The 20,187-nt window shown below is 43.9% G+C and overlaps 1 protein-coding gene across 1 annotated transcript; it reads right to left on the reverse strand.

Moving 5' to 3' along the window:
- Positions 1-646: 646 nt before the first annotated feature.
- On the reverse strand, positions 647-19,503 carry adm2a (adrenomedullin 2a). The gene is made up of 3 exons (XM_008290465.1): positions 19,414-19,503; positions 18,867-19,126; positions 647-4,675 (listed from the first exon to the last, which is right to left on the reverse strand). The coding sequence occupies exons 2-3, from the start codon at positions 18,962-18,964 to the stop codon at positions 4,258-4,260; spliced, it is 516 nt and encodes a 171-aa protein (XP_008288687.1). The 5' UTR covers positions 18,965-19,126; positions 19,414-19,503; the 3' UTR covers positions 647-4,257.
- Positions 19,504-20,187: the final 684 nt, after the last annotated feature.

A 20,187-nucleotide genomic window follows, 5' to 3' on the forward strand; every position in this document is an offset into this window, starting at 1 on the left:
AGGACAAGAAGCAGTTTCATTTCATTTGTCACCAGCTTGGAGCTAAAGTGAAGTGGAACAAGTGGCTCCAGACCAGTGGTATGTGATGATGTGGCCCAGCAGTGGGACAATAATAGGTTAGCTGCTGTGATGCTGATGACCTCAACTTTCTGCTTCCAAAGCAGCTTCAAGAAATGTTTTCAAATCTATATTTGCTGTTGGTTTTGGTTGTGTAAATGAGCAAATTGGAAATATATACATTTCTGAGTCCAGCTGTCCTGCCTTGCCCTTCCTGTGTCCTCCCCTTGACCGGATGTGACACAAACCAATAGCTTGTCTTCCTCTGAACAATCCCCCTGGACCCTGTCAATCATTACCTCTGTCCAGTCAAACGACCTTTACTGCTAACCTGGCGCTATCAGATCATGTCCTGATTTCTCAATGTTTCATTCACACTGTCCTCTGTCCCCCATCACACTTTTGTCCTATAATGATTGACTTCATTGTATTGGGTTAGAACAGTTGGTCAAGGGCGTAGTAACATGCAGAAGGGTGAAACTTAAAAAAAACTCAATAATACATATGGGGATCACTCTATAATGTAGGCCTATATGTCTTAGGAATACATGCACACACACTCTTAAATCATACTCTAAACTCATCACACTACAGTATAGGTCTTTATTTTACAGAATGAAGGACATTGTCAAACATTAACATTTTAACTACAGTTAAGACTTTCTTTCCTACTGTGTGAAAAGAGCAGGAAAAGATGAGATAAATAGTCTTTGGTGACATACAGATATGAACATACAAAGATAACTTAAATACATAACTTTCTTTAAATATTTTTGATATATATATATACATATATATTCACAGGTGCACACAATGTTTATCTTGACGCCACATGGAGTGCACTGACATCTTCAAACACATTGGCAGACAATCTCAAAAGCAACATTTACAAGAGGAGCCGCATCCAGCTTTCACAAGTTCATGACAATGAACCAAATTCAAGTTGTGACAAACTATCCACACACATGCTTGCAATAAAGTGCTTTCCTGTGACACTAAAGGAGATCGTGTGAATCCCAAATCAGCAAAAACAAACCTATAGCGATCTAGCTAAACTAACAGAAACATTTTTAAACTCATTCCTGCACGTGTTTTTGCAATAAGGAGCTGTGAGGGGCTCTAAATGTTTTCTGTGGGGAGGTATTAGCGGTCATGTACCTCCACATGACGCAATGTCTGATGTCACAAAAACATACTGCGTAAAAAGGAAAAAAAAAACAAAAACAGAAAGACTGGGAGCACAATGGTCAAGAGCGCCGATCAAACACAGGAGATAAGCGTCCTGATAGGGTAGCAGTGCAAACACATACGCACACATGCATCGTGTGTGTGTGTGTGTGAAATAGTGAATTTTTACAAAGTAGAGAGATCCACCAGGGTTTTTTAGCGTTTGAAAGCCTTTTAATGATCTGTCACGAGACAATGATTTGCTCCATTACAGCAGAGAGAATGGCATGTTTCACCTCAGCAAGCCTTTGAACAGATTAGACTTAAGACCAAGGAACCACTGATTAATATTACCCTGTGACCTCCCAGCCCCCATGATTACACACAGAGCAGAACAAAAAGACTAAATATAAAAACAAATTGCAGATGACAAAACTTACAAAGACACCAAGAAAAAAAAAACAAAAAAAAAAATCTTTAAGATATAAAAGAACAAACTACTATATGATGTAGATCACATACTGTAAAGTCACTTGATTCGTCAAGTATCATCAGGTATTTAGTGAGCCTAAATTCGTGCTCTGGCAGGAATACCAAACTTTCATGTTGTGAAATCAGGCAAAAAAACACAAAATAATAATGCACAAAAATCTGAAAGTGACCTGCATTCCTACAATAGCACACTCTGCAAGTTAAGAGCAGCCTATCATATAGTAAAGGCTTGGAATAGAAGTGTAGAAGTATGTAAATAATATGTAATATAATGATGCTTGTCACCAAAAATGCGGGGTTATATAGTTTTTTTGTGTGGAACGTTTAAGGCCCGTAGAATTTTTAGTAAAAAAAAAAAAAAAAAAAAGAGCTTGACCTCAGTAATTCTCAGTCCATCATCCACCCACCATTTCAGAGTTGGACAAAAATAGAGTGAAAGGAAATGTCAGGGTATGTGTTTTTTGATGGTGCTACGCTATTTTGTGTACATATTTGAAATTGGGTGTTGTTACGCCTAACATTTTGGTCACTGTGGTCTCTCATTACAAACCCACAATGTAACAGTAAAGCTTTTAGCTGTCGTCTCTGGACTAAGTTAAACCCATTAAACATATGAACAGCAACAGTGCAGCAGTATATGTTGTCAAGTGTTGCTTTTGGAAAACGTAAGGGACAACTGACATTTTCTGAAAAAGTAGTGTTCCCCAATAAATCTACAGGTAAATGCATTTTATTTACAGATTTGACTTATTATTGTTGGACTTGCGGAGTTGTAGAAGGTCATTATGGCCTCAACCTGGATGGTATAAAGAGAAAAGTGCTTCGAAATCACAGAAGACCATTCCCTGGTGCGATACATGTCTAGTACGTAATACGAACACGTCTAGAGCAGAGGATCCCTGCCTCAAGCCCTGGCTGGCTGGGCTGTTTTCTGCCTGTGCTCCTTATCTTTCTACACTGTCCCATTAAATTAAGGCAAAAGCCAAATACATTTTTCTGTTTTCTTTTCTTTTTTCTTTTTTTCTAAAGAAAGAAAATCATGCCCTAAACATCTCTTGGAACACAAAACCTGGTTCTAAAATTCTGATATATACTAATTTGTACACACACGCACACAAACAAACACACACTGGCATCGCTTTTACAGAACTCCCCCAGTCCAGTTTGCCTAATTGGTCCCATGTAAGTTACTTTATTGTGTTTTGGCTCAGTTCAACCAAAAGAATGCAAGGTTAGTTTGGGGTTCTCATAACACTGCAAAAAAACGTAAAGATTTAACACTAGCGTGTCCTTTCTACAGCACACATCACTCTGTAAAATCTACAGAAGATATCTGTAGATATGATAAAATGGGATTTTTGTTTTGCCATTTTGGTGAACCAAAGTTTTTATACCTGCAAACTTTAAACCTGCATGTGTGTGTAACGTATGTGTGAATGCTTCGTTCTTTTCATGTATGTTTTAGTGTTGCAGACTGTAGGAGGTTCAGGCCCCCCTCCTGCTGCCGCGGTACATATGACTGAAGTGATTAGGTCAGGTTTATTAAACTGCTGTCAGCCCAAAGTCCTGACTTGCAGGGGGAACTTATAAATCACGTGAAAAGGCTAATATTTCAGACTTGGCCTCCAGCAGGGAAAATGCCAGCAAGTAGAGTGCTGATCCATGGCTCCAAGGTTCACTTTGCCGCCGACTGTGTCAACCAACTGAGCACTGTAATGTAAAAAGGAAACTGATCCTTAGGGGACTCTGTTTCTGTTTGCATTCCTTCCAAAGCATGGGATTCTGACCCTCTTCTTTTTCTTTATTGGTGTGACTTTGTTTGTTGAAGTTCAGACTCAAAATCTCTTCAGCTCTGGCGTATCTCAAGTGCTGTGGCTGGTTTCAATTATAAATCGTGGTCTTGAAACATAAAGTCCTGCTGAGTGATGAATTCCCAGTTCAGTTTAGATCCTGTGGACGAGTCGAGGGATGTTCTTGTTAAACTGCATATGAGCTCCGAAGTCAACCAAAAGAGGGGCACAAAGAGAGGTAAAAGGGTTCATTGGGTCACTTACAAGGTCTTTGGGAATACATTGGTTTTGGCAGGGCTCCGGCTCAGAGTGCAGCTTGAAATCCACATTAGGGGCTTAGGGGTTTGATCAATGAGCCGCTGGATAACCACCGCTGGGGAGGTCAGTTGGCAGACAGGACCAGGCCACTGGATGGTGTTAAAGACAAGCCTTCGTTATTACATTAACAGGATTAAAATGTCAGTGCAAGGCCTCTTGGCCTCTGTTGAGTGTTCGGGGGGATCGAAAAGACTTAAACGTCCTTCAAAATGTTTTCAGAACTGTGGGAGAACTCAGTCAGTCAAGATCTTGATTCTGATTCTTCAAATCCATCATTCATGCACAAAAAGTAGAGGCAATGGTCATTTAAGATGAGTGTAACTCAAGTTATGGTCTACATCCAATACTAATGCGAAGACTACCAGTAACACATTAAGAGATAAATAAAGGGAGATACAGATAGACTTGCTGTGGGTGTTTAAAGGAAACCAGCTCATCCATAACTATGGGGGCTCTTAGGGTTAATGGGGGACGAGTCCTCTCTGCCACTCTGGCCAATGAGCTGATAGAGCCGGTGGCTGAGGTTCTGAACTTGACAGGTTCCCAGGACACAACCCACTCTCATCAGCTGGGCGTGGTGAGGGTAGTGGTGACCCCCTCGTGATCCCGAGTGGGCATGACGGCGAGCTCTTAGGGCCCTGTGCTCCATCTGCAAAGCCTCAGAAGGTCGTGCCCATGCCAGATCAGGAGAGGCTGCTCTTGCTCCTGATGTTGGTACATGTCTCAGAAAACCCGGCAGCCATTCTGGGGATTGGCTGGGGGCTGAAGATGGGACAATGCTGTTAGTCTGGCTTCCTGAAGTTAAGGAACTACCCTCTCTCTGGTCAATTACTTTGTTGAGGAGATCCAACCTGAGAAGAAAAGAGAAATCAGGTGAAAATTCATCCTGTTCAATATTCACTGTGTAATAGATTAAAAACATGATGGAGCATGACAACAAGAGACACTTTTAAAGCTGTTTAAAAACTGTTCTGTCCTAGTACAGAATCAGAGACCTAGCTAGATGCGACTGTGCTCGCATGCTAAGCAGGTAAATCATTACCATGTTCAACGCTCAGTTTACGTGCTAATAAGTACTAGTTGTGCTGTCATTACTTTTGCAAGTATTTGGTCATAAACCAAATTTTAGACAAATTCTGGCCTGACAATAAAAAAGTTGGAAAGTTATCTTTCATCCTGAGCAGGACATACATGTGCGCCATATTTTCACTACATACAATTCATCCAAATTTCAACTTGATGGGGATGCTAGAGGGTCCTGGAAGTCAACAGATCACATCTGATAGCCATACAACAGAACAACTAACTGATGTAGCTAAAACATCAAACGATGACATAAAATTGTGAATAATCTATGTATTATATGCCTCTAATGGGCAGAGAAAAGTGTTTTTTTTTGTGAGGCAAGGGCATTGGTAATTATGAGACGTTTGATTAGCCATTCAAAGCAGCTTTGATAAACAAATCATTTGTGCCTGTTGTCTGAAGACAGTGTGGCTGTTTGCATAGCTGCCCATATAGATGGACACCATGCTCATTTCTCAATGTGTGGCATAAAATGTTATGGTTCTTTACATATTTTGAGTCGGATTATACGATTACATTTTTTCATGGCCAGTAACCGATGTGTTGATGGACTCCAGAGAACACTGATATCTGAGTTTAGAAAAAAAACAAACCACTGGAGTTAGATTTTGATTACTGTGCCTTGTTTTAAAGTTAAGTCAAACTTAATATAAATACTCTCTCAAAATGATGCTTTCTCCTTGTACTATCTAGTTCTCAGCTCCTCTATATAAAAATGGGCCTCGGAGACAGCACATCAGACTAAATGATCTGTTAAGATGGACACGGTCAGTGCGGTGGACCAGCGGGTACGGGCTGTTCAACAAACAGCACTGACCGACTCGCCATCTGTTCATTGTTTGACAAAGACAGTTGCTTCTTACAACTCGACCCTGCAGCTCCTCACTAAACTGTCAGCACTATGTTTGTTCAGCACAGTGTGACTCAAGTCCCTGAGTGTTAACCCTTGACCACCGCTAAAGGCTGAGAGAAGTAAATAGGAAAATGATGTTGCACCTGGCAGTCAGAGGATACACAGGATGAAAATGTTCAATTTTAGCAAGCTTCTCCTTATTTCAAGAAGTTTAAATGCAGCACCAGAGCAAATACACATGCCACACTTGCTTTCCTGAGTCAAAGGGGGAAATCTTTCACGGTAGCAGGTTTCACACTATTTCCTCATGTTTTGAGAGTCAGAGGCCACAATTGATGTAATTAGTACGCTCCTCTTGTGAAATGCTGACTTGTGTTATTTTGCCATGAACACTCAGTCTTTACTCATGACTGGAGGTTTTGATGTGAGACAGCCGACAGTATTTCTTTCACCCTGTGCTGCGGTAGGTTTGGGAATTTCTCTCAGAAATGTGAAGCTTTTGATTTTTTTAGCTAGCTCAGCTGCTGGCTCATTGCTGGCAGGTCTGGTAGCCTGGAGAGGAGCTGCTGTCCAACGCTGGCAGTGGTTGAATAAATAGTTGTGTGATGCCAGGCTGCAGACGGAGGCAAGCACTATTTTCAGGCTTGGTGTGCCATGGTGCCACATCACCAAGTTACACCCACCTGGTCAGCACTGTGGAAGTTACATTTGAGTGCACAGGAAAGCTTTTCACATGGCTGCAGTTACGGCTCTGGAGCACACTGCCCTATAATTGTTACATAAGTTTGTGATGGTCCCCTAGGAAATATATCTGAGTCCACAGCCCAATCACAAGATGCATGTTTTCTGTATTTCTGTAAGTGTATTTACAGCAGCACTTCCACTGTTTACAGGCCAGCTTTTAAGCAGGTGATAATTTATGTGATTCCTATTCTAACTCCATTCTTCTATACCAGTGAGAACTGTAATCTGTGGTGTTGATGACTTTTTTTTTTTGTATTTTGATTCTAGAGGTCAGAAGTTTAACATAGGAGTGAAAGAAACCTATCCTATTTGGTGTAGAAACACTTTATTCCCAGGGCTAGATGAATCCATCCCTGTGGACCTGTAGGCATGAACTAAAGAGAAATTGCCCCTATTATTTCAGTTTATAAGGTGCAATCAAAGGTATGACCACAAACTAATTACCACATAACAAAGCCAGAGTATCTGCAATTTTAGGGCAGTTACCACCTTTGCCTAGTTGGTAATCCAGCTTTGTTGTTTTTGGGGTTTTTTTGTTTCATTTATATATATATATATATATATATATAGGACATAAATAAGATTAAGTTAAAAACTCTGTATACAATGTCACGAAGCATAAGAAAACCTCCGTGATTGTGATCATGACACCCGGCTTTGACCTGCTTTTTCCCTAGAAAATAGTTAACGGTCTTATCTGAGGCATAGAGATGAATTAATCAATAAATAAGGTCTGCTTTTTGTTCTTGGTCAGGTCATCATCATCTGCGGCTGAACACGATGCTTGACCTCTCAAAAACACAAACCCCTAAAAACAAATGCACAGGACTGGGTTTAAGAGGGTCTGCATCCTAATCAGCTGCTACTTACCGAAAGCCAGCTGGTTAGGCTGGACATCTTTTCATCAAAAATTTACCACACTGATACCTATTAAATCCTTCTCTAGTAGTATACAAGCAAATCTAAATATCAGCCATTATGTTACTGGCTGTGTGAAGTATGTGTCATAAAGCAAAACTGTGAGGAAGCCTGTCCAAGAAGCACCTTAACTCACAATTGCTCAAAAGCACTTTTGACGACTATGGTTTTTCTTCCAGGAGGCAAAAGACTGTTGGAAAAGAGAACTCTTTCACTCTGCCACATTTCATCTCACACGACAAGCTCATTTAGCTATTAGGAGAATAATCCCATAACTCAACAGTAATAGAGATCTCTGTGATTGGCAGACGATCAAAGATATCCAAGCTACTTCATCTGTAATTGTTCCATCCACAGAGGTTTTTGACACCTTGCAGAACCTAAGCTTAAGGGCTTTGAGCAAAAAATTCCCTTTGATATATGATGATTTCTGAGGATTTTACAGTTCATAAAAAAGGCAGAGACAATCCCTTTGTGCTGACTTGTATGGCTTTCTTCTGTTTTAATCTCTCAGTGAGCTGCACTGCTGCTTTTAGGGTGTGGAATTAAAGCTGGACTGTTCACATTTCAATCACATGTTTCACCTCCTGTGCTCTTCCTGCAGAGACAAACGCACATTCCCAAGTCTTCCAGATCGTGAGATGACCACTACTGCTAGATCCCTAAAACAAACAGGACACCCTTTGCTACATGGCAGCACAAAGTAAATGGTAAATGGTCTGCACTCATATAGCGCTTTTATACGAAGCACTTTACAATGTGTTTCTCATTCACTCATTCACACACATTCATACACCAATGTTGACAGAGCGGCCATACAAGGTGCTGCCTGCCATTGGGAACAACTTTGGGTTCAGTGTCTTGCCCAAGGATACTTCGACTGTGAAGGGGCGGGGGATCGAACCACCAACCTTGTGATTGGAGGTTGCTCTATCACCTGAGTCACCTGAGCCTGAGCCACAAAGTGGTAGGGCCAAGGGTTTGAGGGGGAATTGAGATGAGTCTAAGCCATACATAAACCTAAATCCAAATCCTAAATCTTTAGACGATAAGCCATCCAAAAACTATGTATTTATAGCTTCTGTAAACATTCACATTCAAAGGTGGTGTGAAAAGTGGTCCATCACTGAAGGGAGCAAGATCTGATAATCAGATGGAAGATTCAGTTGCTCTCATGAAAAGTGACTGACATATCTGAATGAAAAGGTTGGATGGGTGGTACCTTATCCTAGTGCCATGCTGTTGATACACTACATGATTCCAGAGAGGCTGAAGCTTACCGAGGGCAGCCTTAATCAGCAACAAATATGGCACTTTCATTTGTAATCTCCCACTAGGTAACAGTGGGGAGATTGTTGTTAGCAAAAAGCAGGACACATATAAAGTATGTTTCAGACAAAACACTGGTCCTACTTGTTCAAGAGCAGTTTTACTTTCATAACATCCCCAGCTGAATGTAGATTATTTTACGCAAACAGTCATAGCAAACGAACATACTTAGTAGAGCCAGAGCATTACATGGACAGATAGGGTGCCAAGTTAAAAACTATACGTCTGCTCTAAAACCCCATAAATGCGATGGAAGTAGACAAAACAATCACAGCGACAATAGGTTTCCTTTCCCCTGAGAAGCCGCCTGTGTTTGCCTTTTGATCAACACTCCTACTATAAGCTGCTCCTCTTAGATGCATATACAGTATATGTGTACACTCATGCCTCCATGATGTGGCTTTCTGCGTGAAGTGGAAACCTGCTCTTTATGGATGTGAAGGTTGGAATTCAGGTCTAGACATTAATCCACAGGGGAATTCTCTACTTGCTTGGTTGCAGCTTTCGCCCTCTTTGACTTCAGCCATATAACTGTTTGTACTTTACACATATTTCTGAGCAGCTCAAGCCAAAATCCCTGTTTACAAAATGCTACAAATTAAAGATGACACATGAGAGGGGCCCTCGCTTGAGATGACTTACAGGAGGGGCAATCCCGATTTCGATCATTCTGCAGGCACAAAAGTGGTTTTCTGAGATTGTATACACGATAAAGTAATAGTAATGCACTTGTTCTTCTTTGATAAGGTGTAAACATGTCAAAATATAGATATCAACTATACAAGATGGACCCACAGTCAACTGCATGTGCAGATTTCCTGAACAAACACTTGCAAGGCAGGAAGCCACTCTGTGTGAGGTGAATCCAGTCTGTTTCTCGGGTAAATATTACGTTAAGAGTATCTACGTTGGACGTCTGAACCCAACTCTATTCAAATCTAGAGTGAGTTAATAATTTAACAAAAATTTGCTTGGAGAAAAACATTACTTTATTTGGCCCTGAAAAAAATCGAACAGACAGCAACATATGCACACAAACTGATGTGTCATGTCATCGTATCCTGGTCCAGACGAAGCAGAGGCCGAGTGGGTCGATGTAACAAAAGCTTGACCGCAAATCAGCTTTACATGTCCTCAGTCTAAAAGCCATGAGCCGGTTCCCGCTTCTGGAATCTGTATTGTAAGCTACTTCGCGGCTAAAGCCATATTTAACTTGTTTGGCTGCGGATCCCAGCTATTTTCCTTACAAAAAAAAAACCTCAGGATGTTATGTAAAACGACAATGAAGGGTATGCATTGCATTTGATCCGAAGAACATGCAATTTCGCCTTGTTTGGAACGCACCAGTTGGGCATTGTTACTGTGTCTTTGGGAGATTTAGTTGTGCCCTTATCAGGACACATAGAGACAACACAGAGTCACACAGAATAGGGAAGGAATGACAGACATCTGAGCTCTGACACACTCAGCATCCAACAGGCGAAAAAAATGTGGAGTTGTCATGTCTGTTATTATCATGCTGTCAGTGTGTGATGGTAACAGAACAGCATGTGCTCAGTGGAGTTAACAGAGGAAGGAGAATTTACTGTCCTCATAAAAGCATGACAGGACATTTATGAGAGATGATGTGCAAAGTGAGAAACGTGGAAACTTGTGAAGCAGCTTGGGTGGCGGCAGAGGGAAATCTTTTAATGTTGTCAGAATGAAATATTTAAAAGAGATTGTAATCATCTGCAGTGCATTAAGTCTTGATATTAAATGAGACAACCCAACCATAGACCCTCAGTAAGTGTATTTACTTGCTCAACAATAGACTCTGCTTCAGGCCCATGATTTGAAGTAATGTGTTTTCTCTTATGGTATTTAGTTTTATCTGATACAAAGAAAGATGCATGGAAACAGCGGCCCCTTCAGGAGACAGCGAGAGTGAAAGTTCTGAGTGTCTTGTCTATCCCAGACATTCATTCCGCGAAACTTACAGCCGGGAGACTTTGCTGAACATCAGGTCAATGAATGTTGGTAAATTTGTGGCCCTCAGTTGTGATGTGGACAAACTACACCAACAGTCCAATTGAGAGAAGGACGGAAACGCTATGAATGTTAACAAAGGAGGAGGAAGAGAGCCGGGATACATGCTAGGCTAAAGGCTAGCCCCTCCAGACCAGCAGGATCCATGCTAGTCTAAAGGCTAGCCCCTCCAGACCAGCAGGATCCATGCTAGGCTAAAGGCTAACCCCTCCACACCAGCAGGATCCATGCTAGGCGAAAGGCTAACCCCTCCACACCAGCAGGATCCATGCTAGGCGAAAGGCTAACCCCTCCACACCAGCAGGATCCATGCTAGGCGAAAGGCTAACCCCTCCACACCAGCAGGATCCATGCTAGGCGAAAGGCTAACCCCTCCACACCAGCAGGATCCATGCTAGGCTAAAGGCTAACCCCTCCACACCAGCAGGACCGTCCTCCTGCTCTCCAATGTCCGCTCCCTCCACAACAAGCAGGACGAGCTACGTTTGCTGAGAGAAACCCTCAGAGAGTGGAGGGACTGCTGTGTGTCTGCTTTAACAGGAACATGGCTCCATGACACCATGGAGGAGATGACATCGTTCCGGGTGGACAGACAGACAGCTAGCTGTGAACCTTTCCAGAGCCGCTGCAGGAGCAGGACCCTGAACATTGTCAGGGACTCCTCACACCCTCTCCATCAACTGTTAGAACTGCTGCCATCAGGAAAACGTTTCCAGAGTGTTACAGGAAGAACCTCCAGAATGATCAACAGCTTCATTCCAGCAGCTGTCAGAATGCTGAACTGCTGATCCAGATATACAAACACTTCTTTATTTAATTGCTTTTAGTTTTTGGATCCTGAAGAAACGCTCTCTCATCTTTTTTGTACTTCTGTTGTATGTATAGCAGAATGAAAATAAACTTGATTTAATTTCATTTGATTTGATTTTAGGAAGCGTCCAACTGCTGGCCAAAAAAAAAAAAGCCTTGGTCCACAAACACAAAGACCCTTCAAACTCTGTTTGTGTGGCTTTTGCAATTCATTGGTGGGATGGTCAAAGATAGGAAGGATCACGATCTCTTTGCTGCGTTAGCAACTTCTGCTGGTTGACTGTAATGGCTTTTGATTTCTCCAGTGCTTTTAACACAGTTCAGCCTTCACTGCTCAGGAAGAAGCTTGAAAGGGCAGAAGTAGACTGTCACCTGGCTGCATGTACCATCGACTACCTCACCAACAGACCACAGTACGAGAGGCTTTAGGACTGTGTGTCGGATGTGGTAATCTGCAGCACGGGGGCCCCACAGGCGACAGCGCTCTCCTCCTTTTCTCTTCACCCTGTACACTTCGGACTACCGTTACAACTCTGGGAGCTGTTCTCTCCAGAAGTTCTCAGACAACGCCATTGTCAGGTGTGTATCTGAGGGGGACAATCGGGAGTACAGGACCGTGATCAGTGACTTTGTCAACTGGTGTGAGCAGAACCATCTCCAGCTCAACGCCAGTAAGACGAAGGAGATGGTCATTGACTTCCGTAGGAGGAGACACCCCAGACTGCACAGGTGAACATCAAGGGTCTGGACATGGAGATGGTGGAGACCTATAGATACCTGGCTTTTGACCTCAACAACAAACTGGACTGGTCCAACAACACAGAGGTCCTATACAAGGAGGGCCAAAGTCGTCTCCTCCTGCTGAGGAGACTGAGGTCCTTTGGAGTGTGCAGGACTCTGCTTCGGACATTTTATGACACTGTGGTGGCATCTGCTCTTTTCTATGCAGTGGTCTGCTGGGGAGGAGGGAGCACAGACAGGGACAGGAAGAGACTGAACAGCCTGGTGAGGAGGGCCGGTTCTGTCCTGGACTACTCCCTGGACCCCATAGAGGAGGTGGGTGAGAGGAGGATGTTAGCAAAGCTCACATCCATCATGGACAACCCCTCTCACTCACTGCATGAGATGGTGGGGGATTTAAGTAGCTCCTTCAGCAGTAGATCAAGACTTCCACCCTTCAAGAGGGAGCACTACAACAGGTCATTCCTCCCAACTGCAATAAGACTGTACAACATCAGCATCACTGGCTGATGTTACCCGAACGGACAAAAATTAACACATGGTTATAACTAATTTTTGCACAGCAAATTTGCTGTTTCTTTTTCAGTGTAAATTTTTTTTTTTTTTCATTCAAGAGTATATTTTTGTCATCTTGTGTATATACTTATTTTATTACTTAATTACTGTTATTTCCTAGTACTTTCTTTTCTATATTTTTTGGGATGCTGCTGTAGTATGTAAATTTCCCCCAATGGGGGATCAATAAAAAAATTTTTTAAAATTCTATTCTATTCTATTGACTGGTTCATTAAGGTTATACTCTCTTAGCAAGGGTAGTCAAGCTCCAAGGGTAAGGGAGCTCACATCTTAAACAGATAACAGTAACAACGGCAGGAATTTGCAGGCTGCCGTAGGTGGGCAATAGACTTTGTGAGTGTTCCAACCACTAGATCTAGCCCTGTGGAACCTCTTTCAAGGTTGTGTTCAGGAGAAAAAAGTACCTACTCCTAGGTAGGGACTTCTGTGTTGAAAAACTGCTGTACAGGTCTGGGTGTTGAATGTTTAAACCTAGAGTGGAAAACGCTGACTGGTTAAACTTGGAAAGAACAACATTTGCTTTTTTCGGCTCTCGCAATGTCCTTGTCAAGCAGCATACTTCTCCACTGTAACATTGCTATCAACATTTACCATTTACGCTAATATAACAAACTGCCCCTGCACTAATTACTACATGCTCATACAACTGGAATTACAACTACTATTAGCTTTTTGGTACATACTGCCGACAGACAACAAAAAAGCAATCCTGTCTCTGAAAAATAATTGCCTTTCTATCTAACTAAACTTCTTTCTTAATTCCATCCATCCATCCATCCATCCATCCATCCATCCATCCATCCATTGTCTTCCGCTTATCTGGGGTCAGGTCGTGGGGGCAGTAGGCGGAGCAGGTCGTCCCAGACCCCCCTCCCCCCAGCGACGCTTTCCAGCTCTGGATGGGGGATCCTGAGGCGTTCCCAGACCAGCTGAGAGATATAATCCCTCCAGCGGGTTCTGGGTCTACCCCGGGGTCTCCTCCCAGGTGGACGTGTTCGGAAAACCTCCAGAGGAAGCCTCCCTGGAGGCATCCGAACCAGATGTCCATACCACCTCAACTGGCTCCTTTCGACGCGAAGGAGCAGCGGCTCTACTCCGAGCTCCCTCCGGATGTCCGAGCTCCTCACCCTATCTCTAAGGCTGAGCCCAGCCACCCTGCAGAGGAAGCTCATTTCGGCCGCTTGTATCCGCGATCTCGTTCTTTCGGTCACGACCCAAAGCTCGTGACCATAGGTGAGGGTTGGGACGTAGATGGACTGGTAAATCGAGAGCTTTGCCTTGCGGCTCAGCTTTCTCTTCACCACGACGGTCCGGTACAGCGCCCGCATTACTGCTGACGCTGCACTTTCCCATTTTCCCATAACTCGTGAACAAGATCCCGAGATACTTAAACTCCCTCGCTTGAGGAACCACTCCACAGGCACTGTACTCGATGCCCACGTGACATTGAAGAGACGTGTCAGCCATGACAGTCCGACAATGTCCAGAGCCTTCAGCATCTCAGGGCGAATCTCGTCCACACCTGGCGCTTTGCCACCGAGGAGCTTCTCAACTTCCTCGGTGACCTCAACCACGGATATGGACGCAGAAGCCCCCGAGTCTTCAGGCTCTGCCCCTTCATCAGAGGACGTGTTTACCGGGTTCAGGAGTTCCTCGAAGTGCTCCTCCACCGCCCGACGAGGTCCCCAGTCTGGGTCAGCAGTTTTCCTCCCCGACTGTACACAGCCTGGGAGAATCCCTGCCTCCCCTTTCTGAGGCGTCGGACGGCTTGCCAGAACTTCTTCGGGGCCGACCGAAAGTCCTTCTCCAAAGCCTCCCCGAACTCCTCCCACACCCGAGTTTTAGCTTCCACGACCGCCACAGCTGCAGCCCGTTTGTGCCAACCAGGCACGAAAGGTCTCCTTCTTCAGCCTGACCCTGACGGCTTCCCTCACCGCCGGTGTCCACCAGCGGGTTTTGGGGTTGCCGCCGCGGCAGGCACCAGTGACCTTCTGGCCACAGCTCCTAACGGCTGCTTCTGCAATGGAGGCTTTGAACATGGACCACTCTGACTCCATGTCCCCAACCTCCCCCGGGATGCAGGAAAAACTCTTCCGGAGGTGGGAATTGAAAAACCCACGGACAAGGGCCTTTGCCAGACGTTCCCAGTTCACCCGCACTATGCGTTTGGGTTTACCAGGTCTGTCCGGCAGCCTTCCCCGCCATCGGATCAGACTCACCACCAGGTGGTGATCAGTTGACAGCTCTGCTCCTCTCTTCATCCGAGTGACCAAAACATACGGCCGCAGATCTGATGATACGACTACAAAGTCGATCATCGACCTTTGGCCTAAGGTACTCTGGTACCAAGTACACTTATGAGCAACCTTATGTTCGAACATGGTGTTTGTTTTGGCCAATCCGTGGCTAGCACAGAAGTCCAAAAACAAAACACAGCTCGGGTTCAGATCAGGCAGGCCGTTCCTCCCAATCACGCCCCTCCAGGTTTCACCGTCATTGCCCACGTGAGCATTGAAGTCCCCCAGGAGAACGATGAAGTCCCCAGGCGGCACCCCTTCCAGGACACCACCCAGTGACTCCAAGAAGGCCGAATGCTCCGGACTGCTGTTCGGTGCATAAGCACAAACAACAGTCAGAGTTTTCCCCTCTGCAACTCGCAGTCGCAGAAAGGCGACCCTCTCGTTCTCCGGGGAGAACTCCAACAAGACGGCGCTCAGCCGGGGGCTTGTGAGTATCCCCACACCCGCCCGGCGCCTCTCACCGTGAGCAACTCCGGAAAAGGAGAGTGTCCAACCCCTCTCCAGAAGTATGGTTCCAGAGCCCTTGCTGTGCGTGGAGGTGAGCCTGACTATATCTAGCCGGTAGCACTCCACCTCCCGCACCAGCTCAGGCTGCTTCCCCGCCAGTGAGGTGACATTCCATGTCCCAAGAGCTAGTCTACGCCACCAGGGGGCGGTACGCCAGGACGCCCGCTCCTGCCTACCACCCGGTGGGCATAGCACCCGACCCCAATCCTCTTCCCCGAGGGTGGTGGGTCATCGAGAAAGTGGCCCTGTCTGTGCCCGACCGAGCCCCACAGGGCCCCAAGGCTCAGCCAACAGACACTCCCCGGCGAGCTCCCCCCCCCCCCGGGCCTGGCTCCAGGGGGGTGCCCGGGTTTCCCTATTCCGGGCGAGGTGGCAGCAGTCCTTTTCTGATCTTCATTAGGGTCTTCTGAATCGCTCTTTGTCTGTCGATTCATCTTAATTCATCTTAATTACATTTTGAAAATGTTCTCCTGGTAAGGTAACAGTATGATGTAGTAAGAAACGCTTCTACTTTGAAACAGCAACAAAATGTATGTTCAGAGGTTGGTGGGATGGCAGTGGTGTAAGTCCAAACCAGGACGTTCACCTAGGACAGTGGGGTCTGTATCCCAGGTGGGATCCTCATTGGCAGCTTTCGAAAACGACAAAACCATCAAGCTATGGAAAAGCAACTGCTAAGCCTTTACTTCTCTATATATGTCTGAATCAAATCTAAGCTAGAAAATTTCCAAACAAGTAAAACAAAATGAAATGTAATTAAATGGAATGTAATTCAAGGAAACTAAACTACACAGCATAAAAGCATGATGAGTGCCTGGTCCACAGCCAAAATTGCCATTTGGACATCACTAAATGTTCTGGTGAGTGTAGTGCAGTCTAATTATACAACTTATTAATCCCACTCAGCTGCTGTATCACACTGAGAGATGTAAAACCACAGCAATGACTCAAGCCTCTCAAGTTTTCCAGCGGATATGGGACTGATGAGGGATTACAGTGCAGGGCAGGTGTAGCACAAACAGAGAGCTTCCCATTCATGTCGGTTAGGTTTCAGCAGCAGGTGTTTGTTGGTCACACACACCTTGACACGTAAGAGATGTCCACGTGTGCCTGCCCACTTGCAGGAAAATTCCACCCACAGATTTTCTTACAGTGTTATATTATCAGTATTATATGTTAAGCGTTTTATTAAAAGCCCTGCTTTCTTCCAGCCTCCTTCATTCGTGCCTTTCTACAATGTCTGAGGAGTGTGGATCATGATCATTCATTACTACCTCATTACTACCTTAATTTGCATTTATGGCAAATTATAGTGGAAATGAGCAATCCACAGAAGAATTTAAAATTTTCGATTTTCTCATTGACAAACCCCTCCTCCTTCCACATGAAAAATCGCATTAATTTCCTTTGAAGTTGTTTTGTTAAAATAGTTTCTTACTTTTTTCATCAAACAATCACTAACAAACGAAATAAGGCTGCCTAGTGGTCCAAGGCATGTAAAACTAGAGTGTTACTGGCAACAGTTTTACACAAATTGGTGCGTAAATATTCCTGTTTAACATTTTCAGAGGAGAACCCCAGACCCACAACTTAACGTGTGTCCCCTAAACTCTAATCAAATGTATGCCCACGGTTTCTTCAGTGGCCCAGTGTTGGTCACTACTCAGGGCCCCCACATCTAAGTCTCATTGACATGAATGCTGACAGCAGATTTGGATGTATAATCCACCAGAAGAGGGCATCCTCTACACTAACACATCCACGTTCCACACTGCTCCTCAACAGTGCCACTCCACACAGGCACTGCATCGCCAGCAGACGTCCCTCACTCATCAGACAGATCAGACCGTCCTGTATGTGTGTCAAACTGGTAGAAATCACACTGTTGTTGTGCTGTTGCTTAATGCCTCATGCAGGGCTTAGCAATTAAAAGTTCTCCCATTTACAGGGTGGAAAAATACAGGTGCCATTCATTGCCTAACAAGATCCTGTACAGTACTCCATGTTGGTATTTCTGGCCAGGCTATTCAGAGACAAACTGGTTTTCCCACCTTGGAAATAACATATTCCATACATAAGCACCAGACAACACTATAAACAGTTACTCATGTGTGACAGCCTCTTGGACCAAGAGGTGGAAGGAAAAAAAGGGAATCAGGAAAAAGAGTCACAATTGTGATTTTAAAAATGTTAAAATTTTGAAAAATTAAAGTACTTGAATAACTTATACAATACAGTTTAACTGTGATACCAACAAACTCAACTGACATTTATCACCTGTTAGGTGACATTTAATGTAGATCTACTGTAAAATACATCATTTAAGACAACTTTTACACATATTAATGTTAGCTTAGAACTTCCATAATGCAATGCTGCTTTATTAGTACAGTAGGAAAGAGTGACAGCTTCTCTGAGAAATAAAACTGTGAAGCATAATAAGGTCACTGTGCACTTACTACTGATAACTACATTATTCAAAAAGTCTCACAGTAACACAATGGATTTTTGTTTGGTTGGGTGTTTCTGACATTATAAATACTAACAATGGTTTATTTGAGAACAAAATCTCAATGCTACTTATCTCAAGGAGAGAGAAAGTGTTGTATTGTGTCATGAGGCAGCCTTTGACCTTGTGTAACACATGATCCTCTATCTGCAGGACTCAACAGCACTGACACTGACTGCACACAGGACAAATCATCCAGCCTGGACTCAAAAAATTAACAAAAAAACAAATGAGGGAAATTTTAGACTTGGTAATGTGACATGAGTGTTCAGTGGTTATAAGCCTTTTAAAGCGTGCCACTGACCCTCAGCAAAAGAATAATAAAATAAAAACAATATTGAGACAGATAACTCATGTTCAACCCATAATTTACAAGCGGTGGACGTTACAGCTAATTCATATTTAATAATAAATATAATATCGGCTTGAACCTTTAAACTGCCTGCTACCAGGAGCTTCTAGAAGCGCAGTTTGGTTAAATTGACCGTAAAGCGGTTCCGGGGGTCTGGACAGCCAACGAGGAGCGACTCTCTGTGGAGGAGCTGAGTATCACAGCCGTAACTGGACAACCAGTACCAGAACTGGTAGTAGTAGTAGCATTAGTACCAGTACTAGTAGTAGCAGTAACTGGCCGGTCCTACCTGCTCGTGTCGGGACGCTCCTCCGCCGGCAGAGCCAGCAGCTGCTGGAGGGAAACCAGGCTGATGCAATACACAGTAAGCGGGAGAAAGGACCGCATCTCCGGGCCAGCTTCAGCTCTACACCCGCTCTGGGAAGGAGGGGGCAACCTCCCGGACTGGGCAAGTTTACTTCCCAACAGTGAGAAGGAAATAAATCAGTAATTGGTTGAAAAAAAAAAAGTTTGGTGCTGATATCCCAATTGGCAGATTGGAGATCAAACCTTTGTGGATGAAAAAAAGAAAAGAAAGTGATTAATGATGATTTCAACCTGTGCTTGTAGCCAGTTATAAAAAAAAAAAAAGGGGGGGGGGGGAGGAAAAAAACATTTTACTTTGATTTCAACCATTTAAAGGCTTCACTGAATGACTATATGCACGGAAGAGATCATCTGAAACACCAGGTGGAGACTTGACATGCTGCTGAAAAGGTCCCCCAAACAAATGCAAATGTAAAGGACTGCATGTGATGAATAAATCTGTTCAGGATGACAGAGAAGTCAAGTCTTACCTTCTGGGCTCCGTGCCTGACTTTAGTTGTAAGTTGTTTTTTTTCCCTCATGAATCCAGACGTGTTGGTCAAGATCAAGTCCTCCAGTGGAGCTGAGCTCCGGGTGACATTGAGGGTTTAAGTAGTGAGGGGGCGGAGCCTCAGCGCCCCGCAGCAAAAGGTGCAGGAAGGTTATTAACTCCACTGATGGGACGGCTCATGGGCAGGCAGTAGGACTTCATGGTTAGTGACTGAAGTAGATGATTTGAAGAAACGTAGGTCCCTCATTTCCTTGTATAAAAAATGGCAATTATGAAATGAAAAAATACTTTATTCATCCCAGAAGGGAAATTCAATTTATTATTAGCTATGCCTATGGTATATTTTAGAATGATGCAACACAAAAGTCCCTGAACGTCTATAAGGAAGACAAAAAATGACCAAAAAAAAGTTTGGTTTAGATTACAATAAACTGAACATTGATCTTCTCATACCCACTTTAAACTCTCAGGGCTCTTACACAAGCATTGTACTGACACTATAACTAGAATAACTACACTCTTACTATTAGCATAACATCAACACCATTTAAAAACAATCAAATACATTAAAGATCGCCATAAATAAACAATGAAACACTCTCACAATCACTGATTGCTCACTACAGTGAGAATACCTGCCATCCTTTTTGTTTTATTATTCACCACCAAAGTGCTTTATCACAATCCACCATGTGCACACTGAGTAAAATAGCCCTCTTTTTCATGAAATTCTCAAGCAGTCAAACCCTCCCCC

The sequence above is a fragment of the Stegastes partitus genome, unplaced genomic scaffold, assembly GCF_000690725.1.
Source record: "Stegastes partitus isolate 25-593 unplaced genomic scaffold, Stegastes_partitus-1.0.2 Scaffold15, whole genome shotgun sequence".
NCBI classification, from domain to species: Eukaryota; Metazoa; Chordata; class Actinopteri; family Pomacentridae; genus Stegastes; species Stegastes partitus.